The sequence below is a fragment of the Cicer arietinum genome, chromosome 4 (genome assembly GCF_000331145.2).
Source record: "Cicer arietinum cultivar CDC Frontier isolate Library 1 chromosome 4, Cicar.CDCFrontier_v2.0, whole genome shotgun sequence".
Lineage (NCBI taxonomy): Eukaryota > Viridiplantae > Streptophyta > Magnoliopsida > Fabales > Fabaceae > Cicer > Cicer arietinum.
Window position 1 is genome coordinate 34,039,762 of NC_021163.2, and position 11,798 is coordinate 34,051,559.

Sequence of the window (11,798 nt, forward strand, 5' to 3'; positions counted from 1 at the left end):
CGTCGTGTAAGGTTTGCGATAGACTACACATTTTTGGTAAATCGTGTTGACCCGTGATAGGTGGCAACTCGGTAAATAGTACTTCGGCCTGTGATTGGCGGTACATTTACGATTTACGTTTTTAGTAAATCGTGCTGACCCGTGATAGGTAGCACCTCGGTAATTTAGTACTTCGGTCTGTGATAGGCGGTACAATTATGATTTACGGCTCTTCGAGGAGGGTTTTGGTTTGGAATTCCGAGTCCATGCATTTTGGCATATACGCATTGCATTAGGGTGCTTAGCACGCGAGTCGTGTTTGATTCAAGATTATGATTGAGTGTTTGAACTCAAGTTGTCATGGTGATTGTGTTATAATTGCTAAGTGTGATTGTTTGGATTTGTGTGTAAGTGTTGATTGTTTTCAAAACCCTTTTAAAAGCTGAATTTTGTTGTTTTTCTGTTGCTGTCTGATGTGTATTCGAATACAGAAGGTTGTATTCGAATACAGACATGTTGTTTTTGCCACTAACTTACTGTGTAGTCGAATACAGAAGGTTGTATTCGAATACAGACATGTTGTTTTGCTATTGACTTGTTGTGTAGTCGAATACAGAAGGTTGTATTTGAATTCATACATGTTGTGTTTTGCTGCTGAATGCTGAAACAGCCTTGTATTCGAATACAGAGATGCTGTATTCGAATACAACAGTGTTGTTTTGTTAAAAACTTCATTTTTCAACCTTGTTTATGAATGTTTGGCATATGGAAACCCTTTTAAGGTGCATGCTAAGTTGAAAGATTATTTTGCGCATTTAAAAACTTAAATGTTATGTGTTAATTGTTAATATCGGTTGGTGACCCTTTACAACTATTGTGGAAATCTGGGCTTTGCCCTCAGATGAGAACCAGGATCATCCTACCGGTTAGTACCCTATAGATGGGAAGGTAGTTGGACACACCTGACTGGAGTTGTGTCAGGAGGATCTTGCGTGGCGAGTGAAGATCATCTGGGATGTAGTTTTTTGGTAGAATGATTAGATTAGGTTGATGTATAGGGACTAGACGTCTTTCTTTTTGGGTTGTGGTTATTTTAATTTGAAAGACTGTACCTATACTAATATTGTCTGTTTGACATTTTATTATAATAGAGTTCATGTACCACTTTTTGAAGTGTAAATACTTTGGATTCGTATTTCAAAAACTATTCCGCTGCTTGTAAATTCTGTTAACTTATTTGTCGTTGTGTTACGACTTAAATATTTATCCAAAAGTATTTCCTTATTTATTTCTTTGTTATTATGAATTTATTTGAAAAAAAAAATACATTTGCGCTGTTAAAAATCGGGGTGTTACAACAATCATCTTATAATGTTATTTAAATAATGTTTCCAGACGATCTATAAAAATAAGAAACAGTTCTGTAAGTTTTGCAAACAAATTTATAATTTAATAAAAAACTGAACAAACATATTTTAAGAAGAATCAAACAGACTATAATACTTTTATAAACAGTGCACTATAGCTGGATTCTAGTGCGCACCCCTTTAGGCGCACAAGTTAATTAACAAAAAATAATGGTAATATTTTTCACTCAACTTGATCCCACTCCTTTTAACTTAGTTTTAACACTACATTTATTAAATAATTATTTAATCTTTATGTTATCATCATATATTATAATTGTAATATTTAAATAAAAATGAATTATTGATCTATTCTATAATATCTATAACCTACAATAATCTTCTATGAAGAAATAATTACCGGTAATAGACATGGATTAGTTTTGAACCGGCATGAAGACATGAATGAAGTTCCACTCCATATCCATAGTCAAATACAAACCAAAGTATCACAACTGACAAGTAAATAGAATGAGTAGATGCAGTAAAGTTTAACAGAACAGTTCTAGATCATCAGAGTGCACACAACTTAATTCAGCCTAAGAGCTTGAGCATGATGCTGGATGTGATCATCAATGAAGGTGGCAATAAAATTGTAGGAGTGATCATAACCAGGTTGAAAACGTAACGACAACGGAACATTTCCATTCTTGCATGCCTCTTCGAACTTGTGAGGCAGCAGTTGATCAGACAGAAATTTGTCATCTTCCCCCTGAAAATTGGAGCAATAATAAGAAGCATCAAGAATTCAAGAGTATAGGAGCATCTTTGTAATAACTTGAAACCTTTCTCTGTGACAAACAGCATTATATTTGGCCTATATCATTTTGATTTATTCAACTTGTTTTCAATCTCAAATACAAATTCAATAAAATCTGAAAGGAAGGTAGCAGCTAAGATTCTGTGGCTCACTTTTATACCGTTAGCGATTAAAATAAAGTAAATACATAAAAATCACATGATCTTGTACCTGATCAATCAAAATAGTGGTAGATACATTGGGATACTTCTTTACCAAATGTGTGGCGTCGTATTCCTGCATTTCTCAACAGCTTATTATTATGAAATATATCAAGACTTTATAACTAAATCAAACGTGTTAGTTTCCCCTCTAGTTTACCTCCCAATCAGATTTATTGCCACATAGATAATTAGTGAATGCCTTCTGTCCCCAAGGACAATTTGTAGGATTTGCTATTGGTGCGAAGGCCGAAACTGACTGTAACAATAATGCAAGAAACCACAGAAGAATAAAATTAAGTTATAATTCCAAATAAGAACTACAGTATACTATAATAAAAATAACAAGGTAGAGTCCTATTTGTTGTCTTCGATAATAGACTTCTACGAGCTCCAAAAATATCACCAGAAGAATGATATATTTGGTTCTAACTTGCAACAATCTTAAAGAGTTATGAATACAAAATTTATGTGCAAATTGCAGCTCTAATTGCATGCATATTGAACAATAAACTATAAATGAAATGAGTGCATATCCTCTCGTCAACAAGTGCTACACTGCTACTCCAACCTTCTCTGGGATGAATATATTCATTTTAAAGTCTTGTATGTCCATTTATCCTGCCTCAACATTCCCATCTCCACCACACCTATTTTTTACTCTTACTGGCAGTATACTGCTCAAAGCATTGCAGGACTTATGGTTATAACGGATCAAGCTTTATTTTCAGAATGTTAGCCATCTTACAATCATAAATTATATTGAATCATTCTTTATTTCATCCACCCAACTCAAATCGTCAGTGTTGCATTCCCATAACCTTGTAAGGTGGATATGAGATAGCTTAACATTGCAAGTTGTGGTATGCAGCAATGAGCAATCCCCAGTTTTTAGCTCCAGGACATTTTTTTTAATGTAAGAAGATTGCATTTCATGCTCTATCGTAATCTAATTATGGTGTTTCTTTACAAGCTTCGACTTAGAAATTAAAACAACTCCTAAAATCATCAAATAGAACTATTTCATCAGTATAAAGCATAGGCACTAGCTCTTAAATGGGTCTAATAAGTACATCCACCTACATAAGGTAAGAAACACAGACTTGGTGTTGACCCTAGGTACAAACCTACTGATATAGAAAAACCTTTTGTTGCACAACAATTCTTATTCAGAAGCTTTTATAGATCAAAGATCACCTTAAGAAATGGAAGTTCCAAATGCATGTCCTACTCCTATCCTAGCTTAGAATTAAGAATTGGTGCAGAGAAGAAAGATGATAGGAATAGGAGGCAACATCCACATATAGAAAGTCACCACCAGCACTCTAAGGCAAGTCCTTACCCACCTTTAAGAAAACATGTGAAATCGTACTGCAATCACTATACCATGAAACTAAAAAGAAAAAAAAAGAAAACAAGGCTATTGATGAACTTCAATAATATACCCTTCCAAAGAACAGTAACACCACCTATGTCCCCTGAATGGTAACAGAGGATTTTAACAAAGATACATTTAAAAACTCCAACACTTACCCACTAACTCTTTCTATATATCCATAACCTGAAAATGTATATCTATATCCATGGATAGCTTCTTTTCCCACCCCTTATGTTCTCAAAAGCCCCCAAAATACACCTCCGGATGGGCCAATCCGGAGGACATTAGAGGGTGGAAAAAGAACCTATCATATCTATAGCTAAATCTATATATATATATATATATATAAGGGACATAACAAGTGAGAGCACTGTCTTATTGTGGGAGAGAAGAGGAAGAAATAGCAACTGTTTGATTATAATTAATGTGTTAAAATTTAGTGTATGTTTTAATTATTCCTTGATTGTGCAACATCCTAGGCTAATTGTTAGTAGTCCTAGTTAATACAATTTTCTAGACATTGAATGTAATTATTGCAGCATCATTATAAATAAGGTGTGTGATCTCATTAGAGACACAAGAAATACACAATTAACATACTTTTACATGGTATCAGAGCAGGTTCTGATTTTGTGACCCGTCTTTGTGCTTCAGCCGCCTGCAACACCACATTTTTAAGTCTTTCAATTTTCTTTTTGGCTTCATACAGTCGTCTATCACCATCAACTCCGGTTGCCTTTCTAGCAACCAGCCACGGCGCTACAGCTGGCCTCAAAAGCACCGCCTTCACTATGTGTTTTTCCAGTGACTTATTTTTTCTTCTTTCAAACACAGTTGTACTTTACACCAGCTGTCATTGTTTTGTTTTTCTTTTTACTCTATTACAGTTGTGCCAACACCAGCTGCCTCTTTTCTAGTGCGCATCTAAAACCAACAAACACCCGTAGTGCAATCCTCCGGCGAGCACGACGGTGCTTCTCCCGTTGCCAACCAACATTGCACACACTGTCACGCGCGTCCGTCTTCTCTATGTATGGCTCCCACGCGCCTCCACCAAATTCATGCGTGAGAATGCACCTGTCTCCGGCCCCCTTCTGCAGGTCTTTTCATGATGTGGTGATTTTTCAGCAACCTCATTTTTCGACTCTTTGTTCTGCATTGTACTTCCTGTTTTGAGAACTTAGTTTCAAGGACAAGGTACCATTTGCTCAGGCAATCATTTTATTCCCACCGACGATCAACCCGGTGGTGACTCTATTCCCACATATGAATCATATTAGTGACGCATTTTATTCCTACTGACCATCAATCCAGTGGTGACTCTATTCACATATGAATCATATTAGTGGCGCGTTTTATTCCCACCGATAATCAATTCAATGGTGACTCTTTCACACATGAATCATTAATGGTGCCTTCTCTTTTCAAACTAGTCCAAGAATTGTCAAACTTAGTTTCATTTTTTTTTTTTTTTTGTAATAAAATGTTTTGATGTAACAAGCTTAAAGCATAATAAGCTTTAGCTTGAGGGGGAGTGTTAAAATTCAGTGTATGTTTTAATTATTCTTTAGTTGTGCAACATCCTAGGCTAATTGTTAGTAGTCCTAGTCAATACAATTTCCTAGACATTGAATATAATTATTGCAGCATCATTATAAATAAGGTGTGTGATCTCATTAGAGACACAAGAAATACACAAATAACATATTTTTACAGAACGCTTGAGATATCAATTCCACTTAAACCTAACGTGATTGTATAATGACTTCTCTGATCTCACACACGTTACCTAGAGGAAAGAGGCGAAAAACATTCCACAAAATGGGTTTGATATCCATTGTAGTTATCTTGCCTAAAATCGCTGACGGTGGAGCAAAACCAAGGAGACAGTAAATCGACGGAAAAAGATTGAAGAATAGAAAAATAGACTGACTGGTAGATAAAATTTCGGACACCAATGCCAATCGATAGAGCATTAGGGAAGAGGAGAGGTTCCCAAGCGAAACAGGAAGAGGGATTTTTTATTTCATGGTGACCTACATCTGGTTATATTTTTAGTTTCCATGAAATCTAATAATTATTCTCCACATATTTGACAATAGACACGGGATTTTGCACCTAAGAAGATTAACTGTTTCTTTTTCTTGGCAAGCTTCACAATTTCACAAGGCTCTAATTATATCTCTACTGGTTCAACGTATTGCAATTATATTTAAGCAAAACAAAATTTAAGAACAAGCAATGCAGATGCAAAGAGTGTATAAACCAACATAGGTGAGAGGGAAAAAATGCCACCATCAACAGACAATAAGATAAACCAATATGCAAGTGTTGGTGACCATCAACGGGCATGAAAGGGAAAAAAAAGGATGAACGTGGTAGCAAAACTGCGAGGAACAAGACAACAGATAATGCACGTGAATTGCTTAAAATTAGAAAACCATGTCAAAATCTGTTTCTGTTTTAGGGATTTGGTTCTATAGAGTACTAATAGGGATTTGGTTCTATAGGAGTACTAATAGGGATTTGGTTCTATAGTAATCTTGTATATATATATCTGATGTATTGTTAGCATACTTGATATTTCAATTCAATAAAATATATTTCCCTAATTCTTGAAATATCTGAACCGTTCATTGTAATCAAATGGTTGCTATTTCTTCCTCTCATCTCTTGCAATAAAATAGTGTTTTCACTTGATATGCCCCCTATATATATATTATATATTCAATATTCAAGTAACAACATAACAGGGTTTCAATTCTTGAAGCACCCAAGTTTTGTGGCTTCCATACAGTCATATAGTCAGCATTATTCATTTGCTGTTGTTTTAATAAAGATCCGGCAACAAACAATAAGTTCCAAGTATTAACTATCCACACACTCAAAACCTCCCAAACATAACCGAAATTAATGGAATGAGAAAATTCTATTAAGGTATCCAAAGAAACAAAAGATAAATACATTACTTGTACCCAAAATTCAATCAGGGAAACATGACCTCTAATGAACATCTTTCGTTTTCAGAGATTATCTTTCAACAATTAGATTGGATACAAAAGGTTTAATTTACAAGGTAAGCTTTAAAACTATCCACACACTCAAGTATTAACTATCCACACACTCAAAACCTCCCAAAAATAACCGAAATTAATGGAATGAGAAAATTCTATTACGGTATCCAAAGAAACAAAACATAAATACATTACTTGTACCAAAAATTCAATCAGGGAAACATGACCTCTAATGAACATCTTTCGTTTTCAGAGATTATCTTTCAACAATTAGATTGGATACAAAAGGTTTAATTTACAAGGTAAGCTTTATACTCATCAAGACTTCGAAGTTTCCTAAAAAATATCTGAAATCACAAAACTTATACATCATGGAATATTTATCAAACTGTTGTAACGCGATTGAGATTGGTAGGAATGAAAATACATTCACACATAATACTAAGGCAGTCAACTTGCAGTGCAACCATATATTGATGTGAAGTATCTCAGTCAGGGAAAGCAATTAATAACAAATAATCAGTTATTTCAACAGCATAACGAACAATAATTTTAAGAACATTGCCAAGGTTTTCCAAGTAACACCTTCGGCTATATTGAAATGAGAAGTTTTTGGTTTCCATACGATAAATACCTTGTATTTATCCAGATTTTTCAGGTAGATAGTTAGTGCACCATGCCCACCCATAGAATGACCAAATATAGAAGCTTTTGATGTGTCAAGCTGTGGAAAGTTATCACTTAGAAGCTTTGGCAATTCCTTGACAACATAATCATACATACGCCAATTCTTCCATTTCTCTTGTGTAGCATTGAGATAAAATCCTGCACCTGTTCCAACAAATGTAAATATGCAACTAAGATATCTTCTGCAAAGAAAAATGTATATTGCACATCTCAAGGTAATTTTAGCTACACAACATAACTAATAGACTAACTGCACAAAATATCAATATCTTCCGAACAGAAATGACTATTTTTTCCTATAAAAAATTGGGGAATGAAGCAAAGGTATTGCGAATAAGATAAAATTCAGGGGCAGGTAAAACAACTTGTCATCTGTGTCGTTCCTTCACACCTATGACTCGTGAGTACTCTCATCCAAGTGAAACTGTACTTGGTGAGTTTGTAGGCTGCTTGTGTACTACGACAACAAGCTTCATCATCCATTGGAACTTCATGGTAAAGCCTTTGTTTAGATATTTGATTAACTGAAGATTTGTGTTTAAATTCAAATTTCACATGCTAGGTGGAGAATGCAAGTGTGGAATTCTTTTATTTTATTTTCTAAATTCCTCTCTAACAACATAAAATATCCTCCCTATCACGTGCGATCAGCTCTTTGGATCAAAAAATGCAACTATGTTCTATTATGAATTGAGTCTTCACAAATGTCATTTAGATCTATCTAAGCCTATTTTAATACTTTCTAAAAGAGTTATCGGTGTCTCTCCACAACTAAGAAATAAAGGGATGAAATGGAAAAGAAAAAAAAGATAAAGGATTGTGTTATACGTATATAGATAAAAGAGTGGAGGATATAAGATTGGCTTGGTGGTTGGGATAGGGGAGTTAGGGAGTGGAGTGATAAGGAGGTCGTGGGTTTGATCTTCACCCTCAGTAAAATACTAACAATACTAAGTATTAACATTAGCCATTATAAAAAATAATAAGATAAAGGAGCTCCGGTGCAATTTTGCCTATACACTATTAATCTAGATCTATTCTTGTATGGTGTAGGTCCCCGTAACAACGTACAATACCATAACACATCAATTGTTTTATAGTTATGCAATAAAATTTTCTTTGAGCTTAAGTAGCACATTTTAATCACAAATAATGCCTTAACTCAACTAGCTAGGTTTAGTCCCTCACATGATTTACGTGTCCATCTGTTTCTCTATCACTTTGCACAATAGATCTAACCCAAGGTAAATTGTATAACTTGTGTCATAGTAAGATCTTCAATTTAGTACTAGCACACGTCTTGCAAAACTTGCATTTCATATAAGTCCCAACAAGTATTTTTGTACAAGTCTGATTTTCCTAGACTCAATAGTTGCTAATAAGTGATATAGTTGAACAAGGATTTCCAAATGCCTCAGTAAATCTGTTTGAAAGAACGCTGAAACCCAGGAAGTAAATAACATAGGAAATGCAACTTTGAACATTTATAATAGACAATTACTTTGTGACATAATTTGTCTCATTCTTGTTGGTTTTCTACTTATGGCAAGCTTAATAGACTTTAGCTTGAGGGAATGTTAGAATATTAATGTCACTTGTCTCATAATTTTTGTGGGAGTGGGCACGTACTAGTAGTATCAACATCGTGAATATTATCTATGAATCATTTATGCAGTAAACTAGTGTGTCATCTTTCTCTCTTATCCCTCTTCCTTACCTAAACCAAATACCTTCAACAAACATTAAGTCTCCCTTTGGAAAGAGAGGAGGAGAGGAAAAGTGAGAGAAATCTTCCACCTTATTTGATATAGTGTTTTTTAAGAGAATGAGAAAGAGATACAAATTGGGAAAAAGATATGGAAGGAAAAGATAGATAGATAGATAGATAGATAGATAGATAGATAGAAATATACCTAGACCAAAGTCCCAAGAATCGGCTTCTCCATCAATATTCAAGCCTCCTGTTGAAGTGATTGAATGATGAATGAATCACGAATTAGAAGGAATAACCGAGAAATTTATAAAATAAAATAAAAATAATAATGTAATATTACTTGGAGAAGTGTCGGGGACGATCAATGCAACGCCTTGTTGGGAAGCGGCGCGTTGAGCACCTGACTTGAAAATGAAATTCTCGTCGGTGCAAGTGAGACCGGAGAGCCAATAGAGAACAGGGAATAGTACTTTGGTCTTAGAATCATGAGAGTCAGAAGGAGAAGTAGGAAAGTAAATGTGGAAGTTCATTGAACAACCAAGGGTATTGCTGTAATGTTTGTATCTCTTATTGTAACCTCCAAACATCTTCGAGCTACTCAACTCCGTCACTGCGTCTCCCATTTCTTCTTCTCTCTCTACACTTTCTCACTCTAACCCTCTCACTCTCTCTGTATCCACTTCCAACTTATATCATACACCCTACACACTATTCACCCCGTCTCCCAACCAAACCGGGTTATTTTTTTTTTCTTAAGTATCTTTACCGATTCTTTAAATGAATACTCCCTCTGGATTAATATAAAACAAAAATGATTGCAAGTATACTAATTGAGAATGTTAATTAACTTAATTTAATTTTCTTGACGTAACTAAAATAACAATTTTATTCTTCAAACTACTTTTTAATTTAAGTTTTAAGAGTCTTTTAAAATAAAAAGGGATGAAATCGAAAGAATGTGAAGCGTTATAGTATATAAATGAATTTTTTAGCAAATAAAGAATGAAAATATAAATTTATTTAAAGATTTAAATTATGAATTTGATGAAATTTGTATTTTATTGAAAATGATAATTAATTTTATGGGTTTTGTTTGAAAATTTTGATAAAGTTTTGTAAAAAAAAGATAACATTGTTGTCATTTTAAAATATAAAAGATCAAATTGTCACTTAAAATTAAGGCTTAATTGCAGTTTTGGTCCTCCTATTTTAGCTGAATCGCAAAAGTAGACCCCCCCATTTAATTTCGCCCCAGTTTTTGTCCCCAAACAGAATTTTGGTCAAAAACTTAATGAAATTTCATTTTTTAAAGTCGTACTACACAATTTATAATCATAGATTCCAGGTACAATTGTTGCAAATGAGATTTTGAGGCATGATGTGACTTAAATAAATGCAAAAAAAAATGAAATTTCATCAAGTTTTTGACCAAAATTCTGTTTGAGGGACCAAAACTGGGGAGAAACAAAATAGGAGGACTACTTTTACGAATCAGCTAAAATAGGGGGAACAAAACTGCAATTAAGCCTAAAATTAAAATAAAGGACTAAATCAGAAGAAAAAATATATAAATGACTAAAACGTTAACTAAAAAATTAAGTTAAGAGACTGCAGGTGTTACCATTGAATATATTATATTCTTTAGTTGTATACGGTGATCACTACAAGAAAACATTCATTTTGTTGTTAACTTAAAAAATATTTTGTGACCGGAAAAAACCCTTACAAATTACTGATCGAAAAAGCTCTGACAAATACTAAAATTTAAATTGATTGTTATTTGTGGTTGAAAAAGTTCTAACAATGACTAAAATTTCAGCAAGATTTTGTGGTAGTCTAAGCTCTCACAAAATCACAACGTTGGAGCATTGTGAGGGCTTAGATCGTCACAAAATCCAGCTGAAATTTTAGTCCGGTGTGAGGGCTTTTTCAGCCACAAAATTACACTTTTATGAGTAAAGGTCGCCACAAAGGAAGCCATTTTGTATTGCCTAGGCTGCCACAAAGGCAGTTGTTTTTTACGGCTTAGACCGCCACAAAGGCTCAGTGTTCTCCTATAAATTTCACTCCTCCTCTCATTTTTCATTTCTACCTTCTCTTTAATTTTATCTCTACATTTTCTCTAAATTTTCTCTCCACCTTCTCTCTACAAATATTTTTTCTCCAACTTTTCTTTCTACCTTTTCTCTTGAATTTCGGTAAGTTTTTATTTTATATTTAGTTTTTTAATGTTATTTTTTATTTGAAATTATTTATTTAATGAATATTATTTAATTTTTATTTTAACAGTGGAGTTATTGTGTTTATTGTGAAAAGTTGTTAGTTGTTTGTATGCTTCAAGTCAAACACTATCCGACATAAAATTAGCATGTAATGTATTTTAAATATAGATTAGTAATTTATATAATTATTATTACAAAAATATGTGGTTATAAAATATTATTAGACTTAATATTTTATTTTAGAATGTAGAATATACTATTTTTAAAATTGGGTATAATATTACTTTTAAACCTTAATATTAGTAAGATTTGTTAAAAAAAAGTACTAGTAAAATATTTAAATTGTAAAATTTATACTAAAATTAAAATAAAGTTATTTTTTAAAATGTCGATGAAGTGTAATTTTTTTATTGTAGTTATTTTTGGTATTATGATTTA

General features: G+C 33.4%; 1 protein-coding gene across 1 annotated transcript; it reads right to left on the reverse strand.

The window, feature by feature from the left end:
* Nucleotides 1-1,742: 1,742 nt before the first annotated feature.
* LOC101496102 (S-formylglutathione hydrolase-like) lies at nucleotides 1,743-9,863 on the reverse strand. Its single transcript, XM_004497990.4, has 6 exons — nucleotides 9,479-9,863; nucleotides 9,338-9,385; nucleotides 7,372-7,568; nucleotides 2,506-2,604; nucleotides 2,356-2,421; nucleotides 1,743-2,097 (listed from the first exon to the last, which is right to left on the reverse strand). The coding sequence occupies exons 1-6, from the start codon at nucleotides 9,759-9,761 to the stop codon at nucleotides 1,915-1,917; spliced, it is 876 nt and encodes a 291-aa protein (XP_004498047.1). The 5' UTR covers nucleotides 9,762-9,863; the 3' UTR covers nucleotides 1,743-1,914.
* Nucleotides 9,864-11,798: the final 1,935 nt, after the last annotated feature.